At 36.0% G+C, this 27,050-nt stretch overlaps 1 protein-coding gene across 1 annotated transcript in view; it reads right to left on the bottom strand.

The window, feature by feature from the left end:
- Positions 1–3,119: 3,119 nt before the first annotated feature.
- Positions 3,120–27,050, bottom strand: part of LOC150084288 (uncharacterized) — a 153,648-nt gene continuing 129,717 nt past the window's right edge. The window contains exons 9-12 of the mRNA XM_090376173.1: positions 26,087–26,212; positions 11,529–11,680; positions 7,941–8,046; positions 3,120–3,145 (exon numbers count right to left, since the gene is read on the bottom strand). Coding sequence (XP_090232299.1) covers positions 3,120–3,145; positions 7,941–8,046; positions 11,529–11,680; positions 26,087–26,212 — 410 coding nt within the window. The remainder of the gene's footprint in view (positions 3,146–7,940; positions 8,047–11,528; positions 11,681–26,086; positions 26,213–27,050) is intronic.

The following is a 27,050-nucleotide window of genomic DNA, read 5'->3' as shown; positions in this document are numbered from 1 at the left end:
CAAAAATGCAAGATGTTACAGACCAGTTAGAAACACTGAAGGATGAAAAGACTGCTGTTATAATTCATGCTGTAACTATGATATTAGAGAGAGAGAGAGAGAGAGAGAGAGAGAGAGAGAGAGAGAGAGAGAGAGAGAGAGAGAGAGAGATGGATCTAACTGGAAGTTATGATGTGATGCTAAGAAAGTACCATGAGCTGGGACTAACAGTAAAGGAACCGGGTATTCTGCTCAGGCACAAGAGAAGTAAGTCCTTCATGATAGTATAGTGGGCTTGCCACTTATCACCTGTGAACTGGCACACTGTGATAAAATTAATCAAAGTGCCAAAAATAAGCAAGAAATAATATAACACACAGATTTTAATATCTGATAAGAGCTTTTGTCTAATCTTACCTGTCACCTTTAGACAGGTAAGATTAGTCAAGCATTATCATGAAAAATTTTTCTTTGCATGACCTATATCTTCCTGAGATAGAAAAAAAAATAATAATAAATAAATAAATCTTTTTTTTTAAATTCAATTTCTCAGTTTTCTAAAGTGCCCATAGAAACTGCTTTTACAGGATGCTGGGAAGAAATTTAGCCACAAAAAATAAAAATAATTTTTATCATTTTTCAAAGTTGTAAACTGATTTTAGTAGAAAAATTTATAAAAACAGAGGATTAAGGATGTGGTCAATTAGGTGGTTAAAGATTCATATGTATATACATTTAGTGAGTTTTATGAAGAGCACTACCAATAGCAAATAAAATATTAATTATCTAACTAGGAAGTAAAGAGAAACAACAACTGATGCTATCAACCATTGTTCCCTGCTTGAGGTTTGGCTGTATTCCTATTGTAATATATATGAACAGACATGGACATTGCACAATAGAGTCCTTATGCTGCTACAAAAAATGTGTGGCCCATTTTTAGCTGTTGCATTTGCATATTGGCAGCAGTAAAACTGTTACGATAAAGTTGTTAGCTCCTCTGGCATGTCTCATAGAAAACATAAATGGAAATTTATTTATTTATTTATTATTATCATCATTTTACCTAATGATCATTTCCAACAATTTCCAGTAAATTAAATATAATATGAAACTTTTAATCTTAGAAATTTAAAAATCTTAAATCATGACTAGTCTGTTACAAAGTAATTTGTTGAAACATAAACGAGTACTAGATATTCAAGTAAGAACTAGTATAATTATAATAACTTTATTCTAGTAAGGACTAGTACACAATTATAGTAAGGATTAGAATTAAATTTGTGTATACTAGTTCAAGCAAGACCTAGTACACTCAAATTTAATGCTTAAGCTTTTTAATTCAAAGAAATAATACATTCATAAATTTAAAAAAAAAAAGAAAAAAATAGATGTTTAATGATTGAAAAAGCTACAGATTTCATAAATATTAATAAATATTTATGGTATCCTGTATAATTTATGTATATTAATAAATATGGGTAGCAGAGTAACATACCAACTGAGTAGCACTACACTTAGGTTAGTGGAGAATGAAAAAGACCTGAGGATAATTATGCAGTCAGATACAAAGTTTTCTGAGCAGTGCAAACAGGCTGCAAGAGTAGCCTGTCATGGGGTCTTGTCAATGATATACAGGAATTTTGCTAGCAGGGACAAGGAACTGGTTATCCCATTTTACAAGGCAATGGTCAGGCCACATCTTTAGTACTGCATACAGGTCTGGAGTCCTCATTTTAGGAAAGATGTCGAGCTGCTGGAACAAGTACAGAGAAGCACATTGAGATTAGTGAGTGGAACAAAGGATTGCTGTTACCAGGAAAGGCTTAAGTTCTGAAAATTGCAGAGTCTGCAGACTAGGCACCTGTGAGGTGATCTAATTGAGGTGTATAAGGCCTTGAATGGTTTGAGCAAGCTCAATGATGATGGATTCTTCCTCTTGCCCAGATTAATAGCCTGAGGGGACAAATTCAAATTGAGGAAAGACAGTTGTAGAATAGATGTGTGGGAATTTGCCTTTAGCCAGTGGGTGGTTTATTGCTGGAACAAACTTCCATCTGTTGTCATGGAAATTGACAGATTAAATAAATTCAAGGTTGAACTAGACAAACTTTTGGAGTGAATGGATGAGTGAAACGGGAAGGGTTTTTTTTTTTTTTTTTTTTGGCTATATAAGCTTACTTTATTGCATCATATGCCTCTACTAATGCTAATATACAATAAAGAATTATGCCTTGTTGAGAATATAATTTTGTATTACTACTTACCTCTACATCCACTCACAGAAATACGAATATCATGCTCTAAAATAAAACAAGTAATTATTTTAGTATAATCTATGTATTGCTGAATGTAACAATATATATATTTAATTTTAATTTCAATATATTTTTATAATTGCAATACATTTTAAATTGCAATATGCATACTCCATATTGCATTTTCAATGTTATTAATTTTTAAATAATATTGTTTCAATAAATGCATCTCATTACTAATAGAGGATGGTTCAAAAATTACATACAAGTATCAATTTGTTTATACTTGTGTAAACAAGTTAAATAGCTGTAAATCCTAGATGCCATAATTCACCCTTTGGGTTGGGTGGAGAACTATTCTGTAGCTTTCCATGTTCCACATCCATTATGTGTTTAAATAATTCCTTTGGTTTTGAAGAAAAGAATGCAGAGCAGAGCACTTTTGATATACTTGAAATATATAGACTTCTAAATAGGTGACAAAATGATGATGTAAGGTTAGTAGTGCAATTGTGGAATTCTTTCCCCAATCAAGCTCCTAAATTTTACCACATAAAGTAAGAGGATGTATACTGTTCTGATGAACCATATCACCTAACAATCTGGACAAAGGAGAACATTTTTCTTGCAATGCAATAGTTAAAAATTGAAGTTACACATAGCAACCTCCCCATATGAAGACCAACTCTTAGTTGTAATGTAATAGATATAGATTATCCAGCACTAATTCATTGTCATGCTATGATATTCTTTTATTCATCCTCAATAAAGTCAATTTAAAAACTTATTCACAATATTACATTAATACACCAACTGTTGAGTTAAAATAATTTAATACTGTATATATACAAACAATACAGAGGATACTATAACATAATCTATTTACAATAACTGATAGTGAATAAAGCCTAAAAACAAAATAAAATACTAAATTTTTAAAATACAATAAAATATATAAAATTAAAAGCGTTAAAACTATTAAAACTATACAATTGTAGCTTTCGGGGGTGTCCGCCTCCTTTCTCAACAATAAATAATACTTGCGCAGCACATACTTAAGTATCAGCTTCACGGCACACGTGGGTGATCAGGTGCATGAACAAACCATGCGCCTGATCAGACTGCAGAGTTTGATAAGTTCGCTGTTGCTGAACATTTCTGGGAAAGACAGCACCAGGTCTCCCCAGAAAATGCTGTCATCCTTGATCGGGCGCATAGGTTCTGGGACTGCAAGTGACTCGAGAGCTTGTAGATTTGCTCATCTGATAATAATACTATGAATAGGGATAGGGGTGCTATCCCTATCCCTATTGAGGCTATAGTCCTCTCAAAAGATGAGCGTTTCTGTTTACCACGTTCCCGAGCTGTTTCCGGTTCTGGGACACGTGTAGAAGCTTTTGTTCATGTGCCTGTTCAACCACGTGTGCCGTGAACCTGATACTTAAGGATGTGCTGTGCAAGTATTATTTCTTGTTGAGAAAGGAGGCGGACGCCCTCGAAAGCTACAATTGTATAGTTTTAACGCTTTTAATTTTATATATTTTATTGTATTTTAAAAATTTAGTATTTTATTTTGTTTTTAGGCTTTATTCACTATCAGTTATTGTAAATAGATTATGTTACAGTATCCTCTGTATTGTTTGTATATATACAGTATTAAATTATTTTAACTCAACGGTTCGTGTATTAATGTAATATTGTGAATATGAACTTTCCCAACCTCAGAGGCCTTTTTGAAGATAATTTAAAAACTTTGCACTCAACTGACTGGCAGTCTTCTGTTTGTTTGTTGATGTGATTTCACCTGCAAGTATTTATAAAAATTTGAAATCCTCTGCTTTCATGTTCTCAAGGAGAGCAAGATGACTTGAAATAAACAACTTGTAGTCAGTGATCAACTGTTAAAGAAATTGGGAATATATTCTGTAATCAAGATAGATGGAACAGAAGCAGGATAGGAGAGAGTATATGATGAGAGCTTTGTCGATCAATACGGCCCTGGACAGATTTTGCAAGGCTCAAGGGGTAGAATTTTTCTCAGTCTGGTCTGTGCTTGTTAACAGGAGAGACTGCTTCTACAGGGACGGGATACACTTGAATAGAAAGGGTGCAAGAATATTTGCTGATGCTATCGAGGCAGTGTTAGGTGGGTCGGAAAACTACTAAATTGGATCTAGCAGTTTTCCTACCCACCTAACACTGCCTTGATAGCATCAGCAAATATTCTTGCACGTGGACTAATAGATTAACATTAGAAGCTGGAAGAGGTGAAAGTGATTCTTGCATTGCTTCTATTGGAATGAGCAGCAGCCTGGAAAATAAGATGCAGGGGATTTCAGAGACTGCTGGGAGTCACTGCGGTACAAGTAAACACATGGGTTGTGCATGCTTACTTACATGTACATTTAAGGTGCATGTATACTTGCGTGTACATTGCGTGTACACCAATACTATGAGTTTGGTAAATAAATTTGATGGATTTGAGATGTTGGTCAAACCATCAAAGGCAGATATTGTTGGGATATATTAGAGATGTGGTGTCACACAGATATAAGGAATGCAGGACTGGGGAGTACAATGTGTACAGAAAGGATAGACAGGGTAGGAAGGGAGAAGGGGTTATGCTGTTAGTTAAGAAACACATAAAATCCAAGGAGGTACAGCCAGTCGACATTGCTGGACAGTGCAGTGTCGAGTCAGTTTGGTGTGACATAAGCACTGGGAAAGCAAAATTGAGAGTAAGAGTGTATTATAGGCCTAATGACTCTGTAATATAATAAAAAACTGTACAGGGAAATAGAGTGGGCCAGTAAATCACAGAGTCTTATAATAGGAGATTTTAATTTCCCAGATATTGACTGGAACTTGTGGATTGGTCACTCACACACTAGCAAGGCTTTTGTGGATTTATTGGATGATTGTTTCTACAACAGCATGTTTGGATGGCAACTCGAGGGAGTAATACTCTTGATCTGATTATCAGTAGTGATTCTTCATGCATTAAGAATCTGCACATAAAGGAACCACTAGGTGGCAGTGATCACAGTGTGCTGAAGTGGGATTTACTCAAAGAGGAAACTACCATCAAGGGTAAAGGGAAGGGTTTTTGCTTTCATAAAGGCGATTACGGAGGTCTGAGACAGTATTTAAATTCTACAGGTTGGGACCAACTGATGATGTTACCAACAGCAAATTGAAATTGGGAAGCATTCAATGAATTAATCTTGGAAACTACTAGGCTTTACATACCAACTAAGAAATATTGTTCAAGGTTTCGGCCTAAATGGATGTTAAATGAACTAATGAGACGTGGCAGAAATTCACACATGCATGGGATACATATAAATTAATGGGTAACATGGAAGCCTACGATAGATATAAGCTGTGTAACCAAGTTACAAAGGAGGTTAGGCAGGCAAAGGCAGATTATGAAAAATTTTTTGAAAAGGATGCAAAGAAAAACAGCAAAGAGTTTTTTACTTATGTAAACTCTAGAAGGAAGGGGATGAATCAGGTTGGTCGACTGGATATCAATGGTTCAACTGTTGATGATCCTGCTCAGGTGGCTAACAAACTAAATGAGTATTTTGCATCTACATTCACACATGAGGAGTTATTCAGGGAGGGGAATGCCAGAGGTGAACTAAACTCTGGCAGTGAGCTAGATGATTTAGTAATAACTAAGAGGAAAGTGAAGGAGAAATTGTTGAAGATAAACATAACAAAGGCACCTGGGATGGATGGGATCTATCCAGTTATATTAAAGGAGGCAGAAAAGGAAGTAAGCAAACCCTTAGCCATAATTATGAGAGCGTCCTTGGACTCAGGGGAGGTACCCATGGACTGGAGATGTGCAAATGTGACCCCAATTCACAAAGGAGGACAAAGGGTGACACAAGTAATTATAGACCTGTTAGTTTAACTTCTGTTCCAGGGAAATTAATGGAGACACTTGTTAAAGAAGCACTGCAGGATCATCTAGACAAGACTTCAGTTATAGGTCAGACACAGCATGGTTTTGTTAAGGGGAAGTCTTGTCTGACTAATTTGACTGGATACTATGATGTGGTCACAAAGGAACTGGATGCAGGGAATAACTTTGATTCATATATTTGGATCTTAGAAAGGCTTTTGATACTGTTGCACATGGAAGACTATTGCACAAACTGGAGCAGTGCGGCATTAGAGGCAAATTGCTGCTAAGGATAAAGGGATGGTTGAGTGGGAGAAGACAGAGAGCGGTAATCAATGGACACTGCTCTTCGTGGACTAATGTTATTAGTGGAGTCCTTCAGCATTCAGTTTTGGGTCCATTGTTGTTTTGAATATTTATCAATGATATTGACGAAGGTATGTCAGACTTAATGTCCAAGTTTGCAGATGATACAAATGTTGGCAGGGTTGTTAATGACAGTACACTGCTGCAACAGGATCTAGAAGAGTTGGGCAGATGGGCTGAGAGATGGCAACTGAAGTTTAACATTAACAAATGCAAAGTACTGCATATGAGTAGCAGTAACCCCAGAGTAACATACCAACTATGTGGTGCTAAACTCAGGGTAGCGGAGAAGGAAAAAGACCTGGGGGTAATTGTGCAGTGAGTTACAGATATGAAGTTTTCTGAGCAGTGTAGACAGACTGCCAGAGAAGCTCATGGTGTCTTGTCAATGATATGCTGGAATTTTGCCAGCAGGGATAAGAAGGTGATTATTCCTTTGTATAAGGCAATGGTCATGCCATACCTTGAGTACTGCATACAGGTCTGGAGGCCTCATTTTAGGAAGGATATAGAGCTCCTGGAACAAGTACAGAGAAGGGCAGTGACGAGGAAAACAAAGGGTTGTTCTTACCAAGAAAGGCTTAAGTTCTGCAAATCGCAGCATCTGGAGACTAGACACCTCTGAGGTTGGTTGGTTGATTATTAGGATTTTTATGGCGCGTCTTCGTCTAAAGCTATAGTGCGCTAAACAGCTCTGAGGTGATCTGACTGAGATGTATAAGGTCTTGAATGGTTTGAGCAAGCTCAATGCTGATGAGTTTCTTCCTCTTGCCCAGGTTAATCGTCTGAGGGGACATAAATTCAAATTGACGAAAGGCAGTTGCAGAATAGATGTGCAAAAATTTGCATTTAGCCAGTGGGTGGTTGATTCTGGAACAAACTTCCATCTGTCATTGTGGAAGTTGATAGCTTAAATAAATTCAAGGAATAACTGGACAAATGTTTGGAGTGAATGGATAGGTGAAATGGGAAGGGATTTTTTTTTTTTGCTGATGCTCTATAAGCTTGCTTTTTTTTGCATCATATGCCACCACTAATGCTAATGCTAATAAGTTCTGGGCTGTTTAATTGTAATACATGTAATTAAGTCCTGAACTTGCATACCAATAATAACATTTTAAAAATATAAAGTTGCTGTCAAATCCGTTATAACACAAATCCTAATATATCACAGTCTGATGTAATGGACTCCAACCACTGTGTTTTATTGGAGTTTGCCTGTATTATCAAAAGGAAAATCCATCTTGCAATACAACTTTGTCAATTAAATTAAACATAACTGTAAAATTGGTGGTGCAAAATAATGACTTCAGTTTCCACACTTAAAAACTTAAAATTTCAGATATAAGAGGAAAAAAATATAAGAAAAGGAATTTAATTATCAGCTAGTAATTATTTTTTTAAAATAATAATAATATACATACTGTTATTAGCAAAATCTGTCTTTTTACAGTTCGCATCTTGTAATTCGGGTTTCCTATTTTCACCCTTTGAATGACAAACTGTGATATCACCACTGTCTGCAAAAAACTGTTAAAATAATAAAAAAAGGTACCAGTTACTTTATGATTACAATTTTAAAACTGTCTACTCTTAAAAAATTTCTAAAGCTGATTCATAAACAAACATATCACAAAAATATCCAAACTTACATATTATCTTGGCTATAATTTCAAAATTTTCATTTCTGAACATTTTTAACAATTGACTACACTCTGCCTATCATTAAAGCCAGATTTACTGATGTGTAGTGGCATAGTTACTGTATGAAATAGTTTTTTAGCTTTTAATTGTATTTGTAATTGTTGTTTTCTACTGTAATTGTTGATTTTTTTAAATTTATTAATTTAAATGTATTTCTATCTCCCATTTTTTCATATCTAAATTCATATTAAAATATTTTGGGTGCCAGTGCACATGACAAAAATTAGAAAAGGGCCTCTAAAAATAGGTGCCCCAGGCAAAAATTTGCATTAATGGTTATAGTGATTATATAAAATAGGTATTAATCATTGAACTTTGAAGTGCATAATCACCAGCAAATTATGTTCTGTAAATGTTAAAAAATATACGATTCACTAGTTTGTTATTTGGTTTTCAGGAGCATTAGCAACTAAGGCCATATTACTCCGGGATATGCGGTGTTCAGGTGGTCATTCCTTGACCTTTCTGCATCCTCTGTATTTGATGGTGACGGGCTCGAACCCCGGTCTAATCAAGAAGCGTGTGCTACACACTGCTGCTCCTTCCCACCTGGCTACGGAGGCGCCTTCACTAGTTGTAAATGGATACCCAACTGACTGAGTACAGTCTCTAAGCAGCTGCAGTAGTACAAACATTGTAATGTTTATGCCTTGCATATAATGTTATAATATTAATTACCATATGTAGGTTATACAGGGAGGTTTTTGGGGATTGTATTTGGATACAATGATCCAAGGTGTGTCATTTGCTGAAATTTTTCATTTTCACATTTCATTTTCAATTTCACAATTATCGAAAATTTCAATTTCAATTTCGAAATTATTCAATTTCACATTTCATTTTCATCATATAAAAATTTCATTAACTTATTCCCATTTTCTTAAATTAACTAGATGTAACATTAAGAAAAGTTAGGTTAGGAAAAGTAAGAAATGAGGGAACACAGGCAACCCATTGGCAACATCAGTAGTGGCATATGTAGAATGTCAGGAACTAGCTGAAGGAACTAACTGGCAACTGAAGTTTAACATCGACAAATGTAAAGTACTACATATGGGAAGCAGTAACCCCAGAGTAACGTATCAACTCTGTGGTACTACACTGACAGTGGTAGAGAATGAAAAGGACCTGGGGGTCCTTTTCATCCTGGGAGTAATTGTGCAGGCAGATATGAAGTTTTCTGAGCAGTGCAGATGGTCTGCAAGGGTAGCCCATAATGTCTTGTAAAGTACTGCATATGCCACTAGATCGCACTGTGTGTCACTTTGGCATTACCGATAATGCGACAGAGGCAAACGGAAATAGTGTCATAGCAGTTTTTGAGGTGTGTCACTTTTCTTGCAGGGGTGCAACATTACTCTGCAGTTACAAAGTGACACACAGTGCGATCTAGTGGATTATTTTATTATTAGTATTGTGATATTTTTTCTGTTACACGTCCAACACAATCTTCAGATTTACAAGAAAATCCGAAAATTGAAAATTTTTGAGTTGTGTCACTTTTCTTGGGGGGGGGGTGATGTATAAACTGTGTGATACTACACTCAGGGTGGTAGAGAATGAAAAGAACCTGGGGATAATTTTCTGAGCAGTGCAGACAGTCTGCAAGTGTAGCTCATGGGGTCTTGTCAGTGATATACAGGAATTTTGCTAGCAGGAATAAGGAGGTGAGCTATGCTGCCACCGAGCAGTTTGTGTGTGAAGTTAGTAATATTTAAATGGTGCGAATGCTCCTCTAAGAAGTCACCCAGCAGTGGAGGACAAATCATTTATACATATATATATATATATATTGTTTTTTTACTCAGAACTGTAAATACTATTGTAAATTAATTGTCTGAATTGTAAATATTCCCCTCTGTAGGGCGATTGTAACTTGCAATCAACTGAATAAATAAATAAAATCAATATGTAATGTAATCTTGACACAGATTATATATTGATAAACATATAGTAGTTTTACTGGTTACTTATTATCTATACACTGATAGTGCTTACTACTGCGTACAGACAGTAATTAATTTTTAATTAGTTTTATAGTGAAACTGGACCTTGAGTGATTGGAAGAAGGTTGTCTGGTCCGACAAATCACGTTTCCTGTTGCACCATGTGAATGGCCGGGTATGTGTGTGTCATTTACTTGGGGAAGTGATGGCGCCTGAATGCACTGTGTGACGAAAACAAGCTGGTGGCGGTGGTGTCATGCTTTGGGTGATGTTCTACTGGGATACCCTGGGTCCAGTCATCCATGCGCCGGGCACTCTGACATCTACCACCTACCTAAACATCATTGCTGACCAGGTATACCCTTTCATGGCAATGGTCTTCCACTGTGGTGGTGCCGTCTTTCAGCAGGATAATGCGCCATGCCATACTGCCTGGATTGTTCGAGACTGGCTCACGGAACATGAGGCAGACTTCCAGATATTGCCTTGGCCTCTAAATTCCCCAGACATCAATCCCATCGAGCATCTGTGGTTTGTGTTGGAACAGCAACTCCGATCTGTGGCATCTCAGCCATGGGTGATTGGAAGAAGGTTGTCTGGTAACACGTAACTAGTAGATCCTTTAAAGCCTTATAGGATTTAAAGGATCTACTGGTTACGTGTTGGTACCAGATACCACAAGACACATTTAGAAATCTTGTAGCGTTCATGCCTCGCCGAGTACGAACTGTTTTGGCTGCACGTGCAGGACCAACATTATATTGGGTAGGTGGTCATAATGTTTTGGCTCATTGGTGTATATCTCACATCTACCTTTGGCATAAATATCTATTCTTTACATTGCATAACTGAGGTAACTAGTGGAAGTAATATGGGAACATAAACAAAGAATGGTATTTTTATTAAAGCATGCCTTTTGATGAGAAAATATAACAGATGATTTCTTACTGGTTAATTCATAATGGAATGTAATTTTAGCACATTTGTAAATTCCAGAGGATTGACTGCATTTATCTTGCTGGATTTAAATGCAGTTATAATTTTGGCAAATCAACAATTTTTTTCAGTTGAAGCTTAATAGCTGGAAAAACTGTTGGTTATATTTGAATAAACTGTTTCCAGATAAGTGAATTAGCTTTGTTGATGGATTTTTTTAAATTAAAATGCATTAAAAGGTTCCCAATAGTATGTTTACAAGGCAGTAAATAAATGCAACTTTATAAAATGGAAATTATCAATAACTTACACTAATAACTAAACTCTGTGAACAAATTTTATTATTTATTTCAAATTAAGATATCTTCACAATATAATTTTATATTAAAAGAGATTTTTAAAGAATTTTGACATAAATACTCTTACAATAAATTTAGCATCCTTAGAAGACCAGAAGTATTCAGGATACATTGCCCATCGCTGCAAACTGTTCGGAGCTATACGTCCTGTATATGATTGAGCTTTTTCAATGTTAGGCCTTGAATTCAAGCATTTGTAATAACGCATTATGGCAAACCCTAAAAATTCCAATAAAAATATATTACAAAATGCTAATTTAAGTTAAAGCAGGTGGTATTTCACAATATTAGCATAAACATTCTATATTGCAATGATATTGATATATTTATTATATCTATAGCATTTCATTATTAAATCATCTAAAGGTATAGCAAGAGTTCCAAAATAACCTTTTTTAATTTAAGTACTACTATTGCAAAAAAAAAAAAAAATTCCATGAATTATCAAAGTTTTTTTTTTTTTTTGTTGTTGTAATAGAATACATACTATATTATGACAATGTACCACTTCACAATGCAAGTTGGGAATCATCAATCTACATCACGAAATAATTTTTAAAATATTATTTTCAAAACTAATACAAAATGAATATTACTGTTATTACTGTTATTTTTTTAAAATTCCAAATACATTTACTCTATTTTTTTTGGAGCACTATGCTCTGAACTAGTGGCTTTAAATCAGTATGCCTGCACTTGGGTGTGCTTCAAGATTATATTCTACAGCAGCATATTATGCAACAAGGGAGAGCAATACTCTTGTTCTAATTAGAAGCAGCGATTCTTCATACATTAAGAATCTGTAGGTAAGAGAACCACTAGGTGGCAATGATCGCAACGATCACAGTGTATTGACTTGGGATTTATTTAAAGATGTAACTACCATCAACGGTAAACAAAGGGGATTTTTGCTTTTGTTAAAAAAGACTATAGTGGTTTCAGACAGTTTTTAAATTCTATAGAGTGGGACCAATTAATGATAATACCAACAAGAAATTCTAAGTGAGAAGCATTCAGCGAAATAATCATAGAAGCTACTAGGCTTGTCATACCAACTAAGAAATACTGTTCAAGGCTTAGACCTAAATGAATGTCAGATGAACTACTGAGACATGACAGAGAAAAAAAATGCATGGGATGCATATAAATTATCAGATGATATAGAAGCCTATGGCAGATATAAACTAGTCTGCAATCAAATTACACAGGAGGTTAGGCATGCCAAGGAAGATTATGAGAAGTCTCTGGAAAAGAATGCTAAGAAAACCAGCAAAGACTTTACTTAAATTAAGAGAAGAAGAAAGGGGTTGAATCACATTGGTCCACTTGATGTTCATCGTTTAACTATTGATAATCCTGCTCAGGTTACTGACAGGCTGAATAGGTATTTTGCATCTACATTAACACATAGGGAATTCTTTAGGAAAGGAGATGCCAAAATTTTATCAAATTCTCAGAGGGAGCTGAATGATCTATATATTTAATATGGAATATATAGATTTGAAGATGTTTCTTCCTAGATGTGCAGAAAGTTGCTAAAATTTAAAAAATTCATAATAGTTTTATTTTACTTAACGGGCCAGTTTTGTACTACAAACAAGAATAGTTCAACATTCAGGAGGATCAAAGGCTGACACAAGTAATTATAGACCTGTGAGCTTAACTTCTGTTCCAGGAAAATTAATGGAGGCACTGGTTAAAGAAGCACTGCAGGATCATTTAGACAAGACTTCAGTTATAGCTCAGACACAGCATGGTTTTGTTAAGGGGAAGTCTTGCCTGACCAACTTGATTGGATACTATGATGCAGTCACAAAAGAACTGGATGCAGGGAATAACTTTGATATTATATACTTGGATCTTAGAAAGGCTTTTGATACTGTTGCACATGGAAGACTGCTACACAAATTGGAGCAGTGTGACATTGGAGGCAAATTGCTGATATGGATAAAGGGGTGGTTGAGGGGGAGAAGACAGAGAGTGGTAATCAACGGACACTGCTCATCGTGGACTGATGTTATTAGTGGAGTCCCTCAGGGCTCAGTGTTGGGTCCATTATTGTTTTCTGTATTTATAAATGATATTGATGATGGTATATCGGGCTTAATGTCCAAGTTTGCAGACGATACAAAGGTTGGCAGGGTTGTCAAGGACACTACTGACACTATGCTGCTGCAACAGGATCTGGAAAGGTTGAGGAGATGGGCTGAGAGGTGGCAAATGAAGTTTAACATTGACAAATGTAAAGTACTACACATGGGAAACAGCAACCCCAGAGCAACGTATCAACTCTGTGGTACTACACTGACAGTGGTAGAGAATGAAAGGGACTTGGGGGTGGTTGTGCAGGCAGATATGAAGTTCTCTGAGCAGTGCAGACGGGCTGCAAGAGTAGCTCATGGAGTATTGTCAATGATATACAGGAATTTTTCCAGCAGGGATAAGGAGGTGATTATTCCATTGTATAAGGCAATGGTCAGGCCACACCTAGAGTACTGTATACAGGTCTGGAGGCCTCATTTCAAGAAGGACGAAGAGCTGCTGGAACGAGTACAGAGAAGGGCAACAAGATTAGTGAATGGAACAAAGGGGTGCTCTTACGAAGAAAGGCTTAAGTTTTGCAAATTACAGTGTCTGGAGACTAGGCACCAGCGAGGTGATCTGATAGAGGTGTATAAAGCCTTGAATGGTTTAAGCATGCTCAATGCTGATGGGACTCTTCCTCTAGCTCAGAAAAATCACCTGAGAGGGCATAAATTCAAATTGAGGAAAGACAGATGTAGGATAGACGTGCGGAAATTTGCCTTTAGCCAGCGGGTGGTTGGTTGGTGGAACAGACTTCCATCCCTTGTGGTGGAGGTTGATAGCCTAAATAAGTTTAAGGCTCAGCTGGACAGGTATTTTGAAAGAACAGAGGGGTGAAGTGGAAGTGGGTTTTTTTTTTTTTTTTTTTTTGGCTGATGCTGCATAAGCTTGCTTTCTTGCATCAAATGCCTCTACTAATGCTAATGCTAATTCAATTCATAGATGGAGCCACAGGAAGATGTGGCTCCACTTAACTGTTAAATAAACAGTTGTCTAAGGTGATAAGGCATTTTTTTCTGATTAACAATTTGCACTTTTAACTATTTAGCTGATTAATAATTTGCACATTTGCATAATCACGTCCTTTGTTCCAAAAAAATAATAATAGGACAGCTAGAGAAAAACTGCTACCAATTGCAAAATTTTCGCAATGGGTATTGCGTACAATAAACCTAACTGATCTGGTCTCAAATTGAAGATATTTCTTCCTAGGCGTGCAGAAACATGGGAAAATATAAACATTCCGAATAATTTTATTTTACAGAACGGGCCAATTTTCTCTAATAGTGCTGCCCAGCTGTTTTTTACAGAAATAATAAATGAGAAAGGATTCAACACGTACTGGCTTGCCTACCCACGATCAAACATGGACTACATTTCTGTAGACAACTAGAGAAAAACTCTGCTACCAATTATAAAATTTTTGCAATGGGTAATGATAGTTTTCTTATAACTGAGAGGAAAGTAGAAGAGAAAAAGTTGAAGTAAAACATAAAAAAAGATATCTGTGGTGGATAGGATCTATCCAATTATATTAAGGGAAGTAGCAAATTAGGTAAGAAAACCATTAGCCATAATTATGAGCATATACAGGGGGAGGTCCCTGTAGACTGGAAATATGCAAATGTACCCCCACTTCACAAAGGGGGGAATAAAAGGGTGACATGAGTAATTACAGACCTGTTAGTTTAACTTCTGTTCCAGGGAAATTAATGGAGTTGCTAGTTAAAGATGTAATGCAGGACAATCTAGACAGGAGGGCAGTTATACTTCAGTCACAGCATGGAATTGTTAAGGGAGATTTCTTGTGTGACTAATTTGATTGGATACTATGATGCAGTAACAAGGAATTGATACAAGAAATAATTTTGACATCCTTGGATTTCAGAAGGCTTTTGATACTGTTGCATGTAAAAGACTGCTGTACAAACTGGAACAATGTGGCATTAAGGGCAAGTAACTGCTGTGGATAAAGGTATGATTAAGTGGAAGAAGACAGAGAGTGGTTATAAATGGACACTGCTCTTCCTGGACTAATGAATTAGTGGAGTCCTACAGGGTTCAGTATTGGGCCCATTCTTTTCTGTATTTATTAATGATATTGATTAGGGTACATCAGGCTTATTGTCTAAGTTTGTAGATGATATAAAGGTTGGCAGGATAGTTAATGACAGTAACGAAGGGATGCTGCTGCAACCTTTCGTTAAGAAGGGTTGCAGAAGAAATTAGGCATGTGGGCTGAGAAATGGCAATTGAAATTTAACATTGAAAAATGCAAGATACTGCATAGCAGTAATCCCAGAGTAATGTATTAACTGTGTGGTACTACACTTGGGTAGTGGAAAATGAAAAGGACCTGGGGATAATTGTGCAGTCTGATATGACTGCACAATTCCGATATGACTGATAAGTGTTTGTTATTTGATTTTTAGGAGCATTACCAACTAAGGCCATATTGCTCCAGGTATATGCGGTGGTCATTCCCTGACTTTTCCACATCCTCCGCATTTGGTGGGCACGGGCTCGAACCCGTGCCCACCAAATTCAAATCTAATTCAAGAACTGTGCTACGAACTGCTGCTCCTGCCCACCTGGCTATGGAAGCTGTTGTTGTTGTTATTTGGTTTTTAGGAGCATTAGCAACTAAGGCCATATTGCTCCGGGGATATGCGGTGGTCATTCCGTGACCTTTCCGCATCCTCCATATTTGGTGGTCACGCGCTATGGAGGCGCCACTGATAAGTGTAGTGACATTCTCTGAGTACTGCAGAGAGAAAGTGTAGTGACAGGCTGTGAAGACAGCTCATGGGATTGTGTCAATGATATACAGGAATTTTGCTAGAAGGGATAAGGAGGTGATTATCCCATTGTATAAAGAAATGGTCAGGCCACACCTTGAATACTTGAATATCAGGCCACATACAGATCTGGAGGTCTCATTTTAGGAAGGATGTAGAGCTGCTGGAATGGGTACTGAGAAGTTCAATGAGATTAGTGAGTTGCAGTGCCATGCAAAGGTACTTGGGGTCCCGGATGCAAAAGGGGATCTCATTTATTTATGTTGTGACTGATGGCTCCCTTGATTGGGTGACAAGATCGGGGGCCGTGTGCAGCACATCCAATGCACCTCCGATTTGCATGGCCGTAGTGAGAGGAACAAACAGGGTGCTCTTACCAAGGAGGGCTTCAGTTCTGAAAATTGCAGAATCTGGAGACTTGACACCTGTGAGATGATCTGATTGAGGTGTTTACGGCCTTGAATGGATTGAGCATTCTTCCTTTTTCTCAGACTATGCACATGAGAGGACATAAATTCAAATTGAGAAAGGATGGTTGCAAAATAGATGTGTGAAATTTTGCCTTCAAAGTGGACAGTTTGAATGAATTCAAGTTAGAACTTGATACAACTAACTAGATACAACTAACTTGAATTCAAGTTAGATAAACTATTGGAGGGAATGGATATGTGAACTGGGATTTTTTTTTTCTGCTGATGCTATATAAGCTTGCTTTCTTGCATCATTTGCCACTACTAACACTATAGAAGAAACTCCATTAAGTTCAATGGCAATCACTCTACATGTGCTGTGAATATATGATAACTCCAAACTTAACTCAAGTGACAAAAGGCCATAATTCTGAAAAGTAAAATTGTAAAAAAAAAAAAAAAGAAACAATTTCAAGTGCAAATGTATTACATGCACAAGTTTTCTGGTCGTACACTATTAAGATTTGCATATTTTTATTGCTGTATTTTCTCACAAAAATGCTATAACAAATCACTGAAAATACTAAAAATACACAATTTTTCCTCACAATAATGCTGCCTCCTGCCCATAATTCTTGTAGTGACAAGTCACACAAAATCTTTATCAAGCTCACCAATGATGTAGTAAAAATTTTAAATTAATGATATTGGTACAGGAAAATTAGAGCACTTTCCACTACCATCATGGCCAATGTGTGCATTTTGAACTTGAATGGTGATGCTAACTGCCGAAAGTGAAAGCATAATACTCCCAAAGGGAACGTAGAGCAATAACCTTACTTTTTCACCACAAATATGATACTTTTAATGCACAGTATAACAGCTAGCTACAATTTCAAACAAATTGACAATTTCAAATTGTTAATTTTCATGAAAGTTTAGAACTTTGGTTGTAGCATATGTGGGTAAGCAAATTATCATTTGAATTTGTATGCTAACACAAAAAATGCAAAAACAGTGATTGTGTCCTTAAGTATGAAAAGAAAATTACTTGTTATTAATTATACACAGAAGTGTTTTTTTTGTGATTACTTTAAAATCAGTGTTATAGGCATTCCCTTATATTATTTAAAATCAAAGTGAAGGGATGATAGGCAAAAAAAAAATAAATAAAAGTCTACTTCTATTTTTTTTATCTTGAATTCTCTGCTTAATCATATATTCACTATAAAAGGTGGCTCTCTTTTTTCATAGTCATCTTTTGCATCCCACATAATGGTGTATTTCAGTAAAACCTGGATTAAAAATCATTGTCTACTTTTTTATTCAGTTATTTTTGCTTTATCATTTAAAAATTTATATTGTGACATTTTATTATACTGAAAAGCAAAGTGTAAAGAAAGTGGTAGGTGTATACAGTACTCCTTTACAATAACAGTGATGATGTTACATCACTGTTATTGATGTTATGTGCGTGTGCATGAGAAGCTTTAATTATGTAACCAAGCCATTCCTTGTTGCTTTTTTACTTGTACTGCAAATCTACAGTAGAATGTTTCAATACGGAACCACTTTTGTTTTAAGAAATCAGTAATCTCAAAAGTTTATTTTTTGAGAACTCAAAAACTGATGAATTCTGTGAACTGTTTTCATCTGGTGAAGATGAATAAATTCTTGGGCTTTAAAAGTAAATACTGTAATGTATATTTAGGTAAAAAAATAAGCATATAGTAAATTGTAAATATATTGGTATTATTTCATATCTTTCTGATCCAAAGCATGTACCTTTAATTCAAGTTTAAATTTTATGCCCAGGGTATGTCAATCTTAAAATTTCAGATGATTTTTATTGCTTCAAAGGTTGACCTGTACGGCAGAATATATGGTATGTTCCTTGTTAGTTCATTGTTTCACACTTATCAGGACAGGTAGGCCATTATTAAGTTTTAGAAATGAGGTTATGAAGAACTACAAATTTCTAATTGTTCTTGGCATAAGCATTCATCACCAATATTGGCAACAAAAACTAGGTTTTTTTTTTTCTCAAGTTCCTAGACTATCTAAAGGAGGCAGTCAAGTTAATTAATGATCCTTCTCTTACAAAATCTCTCTGCTTTCTATCATACAAACATTCAGTGTCTGCTGTTTGCCTTTTCTGTAGATATTTCTACAGACAGAATTACAAAGACACTATTTTTTCTGAAATGGCATATCTGTAATTCTAACTGTAATTATCCCAGCTACTTCTGTTGTTTGGAACAACTTATCCCTTTGCATGTATTTCCTGAAAATTACAATCTATAGAAATTTGAGTTAAATGTCAACAGAGACCATCTACCTTCTCAGCCTTCAATCCATTGCAGGTACTATGAACCAATAAAGAATTCTGTAGTTCTAATAATCCATAAAAAAGCTAATTATCTATAAGTAATGGAAGCATATCTAGTCTTGGAAGCAAATGATGTTAACAAACATTTATTTATGAGGGATGGGGAGGCCTTTTGCCCAACCCTGAATTTTAGAGATTATTTTTTTTATATTACTTCATACAAATTACTATGTTCCTCATACTACAATGTTGAATGAACAGACACTGACTTTTCTAACATTAGCCCCCCTCTCATTCTAAAAAAAAAAAAAAAAACTTACACTGTAAATTTGTGTTTCACTTCTACCCTCTTTCCACAAAAATTCTGGATGGATCCTTATTTGTGACTGTGTCAAAAGCCATAAAATGACATCATATTACCAAACAATTTATTTTAAAAGAGAAAAAAGCATTCAGTTGTAAAATCAGATAGAATTAGTATTGGAAAAATAATGTAAGAAGGCAAGCAAGTGTAGTATAAACCAAAATAAAACTAAATAAATAATTATAATTTAATTTAAATAAAAAATAAAGTAACCAATGTTGCCTTCTCTCCTTTCATTTACCTATTTCTTTCAAGTATTTATCCAATCCTCCTTAAATTTTTTCTAGTAGTCAAGCACTCTTTGACAAAAGGAAAATTTTTGGACATCTAGTTTATATCCATCCCCCCTCCTCTACATTTAAAGTTATGCTCTTTTGTGTATATAACATGAATAAGCATGAAAATTCCTTCAGCATTTAGCTTACTCAAGCCTTTCAGGGTATTAGACACCTTGATCAGGTCACCTGCAGATATTCTGTTTCCAAATTACAAAATTATAAGTTAGAAAACTGAGTCTCTTCCAAACTTAACAAGTACAGGTCAATGTTGAAAAAAGTCGTGAGCTAGGGTTGAATTTGAAAGTATCTGCAATTCTACCCAGACACGATAGGAGGGAGTATATGATGAGAGCCTTGTCAATCATTTCAGCCCCGGAGAGATTGTGCAAGGCTCATGGGGTAGAATTTTTTTCAGCGTGATCTGTACTTGATAACAGGAGAGACTCTTCTACAGGGATGGGATACACTAAAATAGAAAGGGTGCAAGAATATTTGCTGATTCTATTGAGACAATGTTAGTCGGAAAACTGCTAGCTTGGGGGAATTTACAGACTAAAAGATTAACGGTAGCTGCAGGCAGAAGTGAAAGTGATTCTTGTACTGCTTCTATTTTAATGAGCAGCAGCCTAGAGAGCAAGTTGCTGGGGATTTCAAGAGCTGCTGGGAATCATTGTGGAACAAGTAAATACATGGGCTGTGTTAGGTTAACTAAGAGTAAGAACAAAGAGTAAGAAAAAGTGCATGTATTCTTGCATGTACACTAATGCTAGAAGTATAGTAAATAAAATTGATGAATTTGAAGTGCTGATCAAGATATCATCAACAATATCTAAATGTCAGATATTGTTGGGATATCAGAGACATGGTGTCACCCAGATATAAGCAGTGCAGAATTGGAATTTGGAGATTACAATATGTACAGAAAGGATAGAAAGCATAGGAAGGGAGGAGGGATTATGCTGTTAGTTAAGAAACATAAAATCTAACAAAGTGCATCCAGCTGACACGGGCAGACAGTGCAATGTTGAGTCAGTTTGGTGTGCATAAACACTGGGAAAGAGAAAATGAGAGTAGGAGTGTGTTATAATGAACAAGTGTGCAGAGAAATAGAGTGGGCCTGTAAATCAGAACATCTTGTAATGAGGGATTAACTTTCTGGATATTGACTGGAACTTGTGGATTGGTCACTCGCATGCTAGCAAGACTTTTGTGGATTTATTGGAGGATTGTTTTCTACAGCAACATGTTCGAGGGGCAACCAGAGGGGATAATACTCTTGATCTGATTATCAGCAGTCATGATGCATGCATTAGGAATTTGCAGATAAAGAAACCACTAGGTGACAGTAATCACGGTCTAATGATGTGGGATTTACTTAAAGATGTAACTACCATCAAGATTAAAGGGAAGGATTTTTGTTTTCATAAAGGTGACTACAGTGGTCTCAGGCAGTTTTTGAATTCTATACAGTATTGCTGATGATATTAAAAACAATGAATTCTAAATGGGACCCTTCACGGAATTAATCTTGGAAGCTACCAGGCTTTTCATGCCAACTAAGAAATACTGTTCAAGATTTAGGCCTAAATGGATGTCAGATGAACTAATGAGGCTAGGGCAGAGAAGAAAAATGCAAGAGAAGTATATAAATTAGCAGGTGACATAGGAGTCTATGGCAGATATAAGCTAGTCTGTAATCAAGTCACAAAGGAGGTCAAGCAAGCAAAGGTTGATTATGAGAAATCCTTGGCAAAGGATGGAAAGAAAAACAACAAAGACTTCTTTACTTATGTAAACTCTAGAAGGAAGAGGATGAATCAGGTTGGTCCACTTGATATTGGCAGTTCGACTGTTGATGATCCTGCTCAGATAGCTGACCAACTGAATGAGCATTTTGCATCTATATTCACACATGAGGAATTCTGTAAGGAAGGGGAGGACAGAAGTTTACTAACCTCTAACAGGAAGCTAAATGATTTTGTAATAAAGAGCAAAGTGGAGAAGAAATTGTTGAAGTTAAACATAAAAAAGGCATGTGGGGCAGAATGGAATCTATCCAGTTATACTGAAGGAAGCAGCGAGGGAAGTAAGCAAACCCTTAGCCACAATTATGAAAGCATCCTTAGGTTCATGGGAGGTCCCCATAGACTGGAAATGTGCAAATGTATCCCCAATTCACAAAGGGGATTCAAAGGATGATGCAAATAATTATAGACCTGTTAATTTAACTTCTGTTCCAGGGAAAATAATGGAGTCACTGGTTAAAGAAGTGATGCAGGATCACCTAGACAAGACTGTAGTAATAGTTCAGACACAGCATGGGTTTGTTAAGGGGAAGTCTTGTCTGACCAATCTGATTGGATACTACGATGTGGTCACAAAGGAACCGGATGCAAAAAATAATTCTGATATATACTTGGATTTCAGGAAAGCTTTTGATGCTGTTGCACATGGAAGACTGCTGTACAAATTGGAGCGGTATGGCACTAAGGGCAAGTTGCTGCAATGGATAAAGGATGGTTGAGTGGGAGACGACAGAGAGTGGTAATAAATGGACACTGCTCTACGTAGACTAATGTTATTAGTGGAGTCTCTCAGGGTTTGGTGCTGGGCCCATTGTTGTTTTGTGTATTTATTAATGATATCTATGAAGGTATATCAGGCTTAATGTCCACGTTTGCAGATGATACAAAGGTTGGCAGGGTTGTTAATGATAGTAAAGACAGTATGCTACTGCAACAGGATCTAGAAAGGTTAGGTAGATGAGCTGAGAAGTGGCAACTGAAGTTTAACATTGAGAAATGCATAGTACTGCATATGGGTAGTGGTAATTCAAGAGAAAATATCAACTGTGTGGTACCACACTCAGGGAGGTGGAGAATGAAAAAGACCTGGGGGTAATTGTGCAGTCAGATATGAACTTCTCTGAGCAGTGCAGATGGGCTGCCAGAGCAGGTCATGGAGTTTTGTCAATGATATATAGGAATTTTGCTAGCAGAGACAAGGAGGTGATTATCCCTTTGTAGAAGGCAATGGTCAGGCCACACCTTGAGTACTGCATACAGATCTGGAGACCTCATTTTAGGAAGGATGTAGAGTTGCTAGAAGAAGTACAGAGAAGGGCAACAAGATTAGTGAGAGCAACAAAGGGGTTCTCTTACCAGGAGAGGTTTAAATTTTGTCAATTGCAGTATCTGGAGACTAGGTACCTGTGAGGTGATCTGATTGAAGTGTACAAGGCCTTGAATGGTTTGAGAAGGCTCAATGCTAATGGGATACTTCGACTTGTGGAGTTTAAGAACCTGAGGGGGGCATAGATTCAAACTGAGGAAAGACAGTTGTAGAATAGATGTGCAGAAGTTTGCCTTTAGCCAGCGGGTAGTTGATTGCTGGAACAGACTTCCATCTGGTGTTGTGTAAGTTGATAGTTTAAATAAATTTAAGGCTTAACTAGACAAACATTTGGAGTGACAGAATGGGTGAAATGGGAAGGGTTTTTTTTAGCTGATGCTCTATAAGCTTGCTTTCTTGCATCATATGCCTCAGCTAATCATCATCATTATTAGCCATATGGTGCAAGGAAGCCTGAGGCTTTTGCTGCACCAAGCAAAAAAAAAAAAAAAACTTCTGAGTTACTCTGAAAGAGAGAGAGAGAAGGAAATCACCAAGAAAGAAGAATGATGATATCCAGCTGAGGACCCTGGATGTGCCAAGCCCATACTCACCAGATGTGAGCCCCTGGGGCTAATGCTAATGTTAATAACTCTTTGTGCCATTAACCAATATCTCCAGCCTTCTCTCTACACTTTCCAGCAGGTCTACATCTTTTCTAAAATGGGCATCCAAGCCTTTATGCAATGTTCAAGATGTGGCCTAACCATTCCTTTATATAATGGAATAAGCACCACTTTATTTGTCTGGAATAGTCCCTATATACTATTGATAAAATCCTATGTGTTGTCATAGCAGCCTGTTTACACTCCTCAGAAAACTTCATATTAGATAGTATAGTTACTTCCAAGACTGTTTCATTATCTACAATCTTGAGTTTGGTAGTACTCAAGTGGTACATCACTCTAGCATTACTGCTACCCAGATGCAAGACCTTAGATCTAGGTAGCAGATCGAATGGATCAGTGAAATGGGAAGTTTTTTTTTTTTTTTTGGCTGATGCTATATAAGCTTGCTTTCTTGCATCATATGTCTTTACTAATGCTAATGCTTGCATTTTATTGTATATACCTTTGCCATTTCTTAGGCAATCCAAATAATTTATCAAGTCTTGTTGAAGTAGTATACCTTGATTACTGTCATTAATTACAATGCCCACCTTTGTATCACCAGCAAACCTAGACATTAAACTTAAAATATCTACATCAATATCATTAATGAAATCAGAGACAGTAAGGGGCTAAGAACCAAAACCTGTGGAACCCTACTCATAACATTAGTCTATGAAGGGCAGTAGCTATTTATAACTACTTTTTGTCTCCTACCACTTATCCATCCCTTTATCCATTTAGTAATCCTTTAATGCCACACTGCTTCCATTTATACAATAACTGATATGAAACTATATAAAAAGCTTTACTGAAATCTAAACAAATGATGTCAATGTTATTCCTTCTATCCAATTCTTTACTGACAATTTCATAGTAGTTAATTCAATTAGTCAGACCTTAACAAAGGTTACACTGTCAATCAGACTAATTTCAGCTGGGCAGCAGTAGTGGAGGGGTATTACATTCCAAGGCATCTTCTAATGTAGTCAATGATAATCTTTTAATGTAGTTTTATAGAACTATGATCTCAGCATTCTAGCTGCAATGCAGACAACTTCAATTGTTAAATAGTCCTGTTAATCACTGGAGAAGGCACACAGTCACACCAAAATGTATGATTTTCCTTTAATGGTAACATTTAGTTAAATTTTCCAAAATAAATTAGTTCAGCTAATGGCTTGGGATTGGTAAAAAGTACACTTCATCAGGACACTTATCAGGTGAAACAGAAAATGGCCCATTTTGTAAAGACCAAACAACCTCAAGCATTTAAGAGTATATCGGGCAACTTGCATGTTTAGATCAGCAAAAAGGCAACCATACAAGGAAAGATTCTGATTATGAAGGCTACAGAGCTTGGAAACCAGGCACCTCAGAGGTGACCTGACTGAAGTTTATAAGGTTCTGAGAGGGGTTAGTAAAATGAACGAAGGTGGAATTTTTGCTGTTATAAAGAATTCCAGAACTACGAGCCCATAAATTCAAATTACAGGGCAAGAGGTTTAGATTAGATTGTAGGAAGTTTTCTTTTAGCCAGTGAGTCATTGATTGCTGGAACAAGTTGCCTTTGAAGGTAGTTGAAGCTGACTGAATAAATTCAAAGGTCAACTGGATAGTTTCCTGTGTGAGGAGGGAAGCATATAATTTGTATTTTCTTAAATACTTTTTATTTATCTGTTTATTTTTTGGCCAGTACAGCAAAAGCCTGTGGCTTCCTTGAATTATATGACAAATACCATTACTATGTCATATGCCATTTCATTCATAATAGATGTTGCGTTCTCCAAACTTTTATAAAATCAAACTTTTTCACAACTTCCAGTTTAAGAAATCCTCTCCTAAATAATGACTAGCATAATTTGCTAGTCATGGAAAGATTATATGCTACCAAAAATGAAGTACTTATAAAACAACACTGCTTACATAAAATTGGCGTCAGCATTTCCACTTTCATTGAAAAACTTGAATATCTTTTGTTGTATTCTTGGCACTTTATGTTTCCAACATGAAAATATAAAAGACTATGGTAGTAAAAAGGTAAAGTGCAGCCATTATCAACCCACTACAGGATGGAAGCCTCCTCAACAAAATGCTGAGGGAAATGGACCATAATCTGCCACGATGGTCCAGTGCGGGTTGTAAGATCGACCATATTCAGCAGTCAGGGGCTTGAACCCCGGTCTACTCAAAGAGCGTGTGCTACTGCACTCCCGCTCCTGACACTCGACTATGGAGGCCTTCCTTAAATATTTAAAATTAATGCTTCTTTCTTTCTTTTATCTCCTAGTATTTTTGCTTGAATGTGATTTATACAATGTAATAATAACTGTAATTGCATCATAAACTCATAACAGCAGTATATATTCTAAACACATGACACAAGTGACTGAAATTCATAAAAAAAAATAAGCTTTAAAGCCATAAAGAGAAGAATTTTTGTAAATTTCATGTATTTCATAAAAATACATATGGTAAATAAAAAAAAAACTGGTAGGTATCTCACTATTTAGTAAGCTTTATAAAATATTTAATTACAGAAAGATAAAAAAAAAAGCATACTTAAAAAGTAATTATCTTACCATCAGATAGTTTTGTGTCAAGAACACTGGCTATATCAGAGGCACTTTGATCAACTATGACATCATCAATATTCCTTACATAACTGCTTAATTTTTCACCTGTACCAACTGCATATATAGCAACATCTGTAACATGGATCAATCAGTACAGTTAATAATAGACATTAAATGGAGATTTAGAAGTTTGCATTAAATGAATTTTTAGCTTATTGATAATACTTTCAAGGCACATGAGTAAAACTGGAATATATGATATCATAACTTGTCTCTTGCAACTTCATTTCTATCATGTATATACTGGACAAAGTGGCTTTCACTGTTATTCCTACCATTCATATTCATAATGTCATATCGAAGTTTAACAAGAAATCTGTTCACAAATAAATATAAATAATCAATATATATAGCATGCATTTGAAACTTACAAATAAATGCTTTAACAGATTAACACTTTTTTTTAAATTTCTAAATGTGGGGATATTGATTGATGCTGGAACTGATACATAGCTAGTCATTGCAAAATGAGAATTAGCCCCATTGGTAAGGAGAATCAGTGTGATTTCTCCTTGTTGACTGCATAGCAAATTTTGAACAACAGCCCAAAAAAGAAAACCCATGTACTTGTATAGAAAAAATTAATTAAAAAAAAAAATTAAAGCCTTTAATTTTAGTATTAAATTCTGAGCATCCCTACATACCACTGATCAAAATTGGATAACATAGCAAGTTAATCATATCACCCACTAGTGAGCACAGTTGACTCTCAAATACAAAACACATCACCCAATGAATCACATCACTCACTAGTGAGCATGGTTGACTTTCAAACACAAAACAGTTTTGGCGAGAATTAAAGCTCAGAAACTTTGTGAAAATTTTTAATAATAAAACCCTGCATCCTGCTGTTTCAGAGATTATTTTCTATTTGTCAGTATGCAAGTAGGCACCCCCCAAGTGCAATAGC

This window comes from Mastigoproctus giganteus, chromosome 6 (genome assembly GCF_048544385.1).
Source record: "Mastigoproctus giganteus isolate SK-2022 chromosome 6, ASM4854438v1, whole genome shotgun sequence".
NCBI classification, from domain to species: Eukaryota; Metazoa; Arthropoda; class Arachnida; order Uropygi; family Thelyphonidae; genus Mastigoproctus; species Mastigoproctus giganteus.
This window is presented reverse-complemented; position numbering and strand designations above follow the sequence as displayed.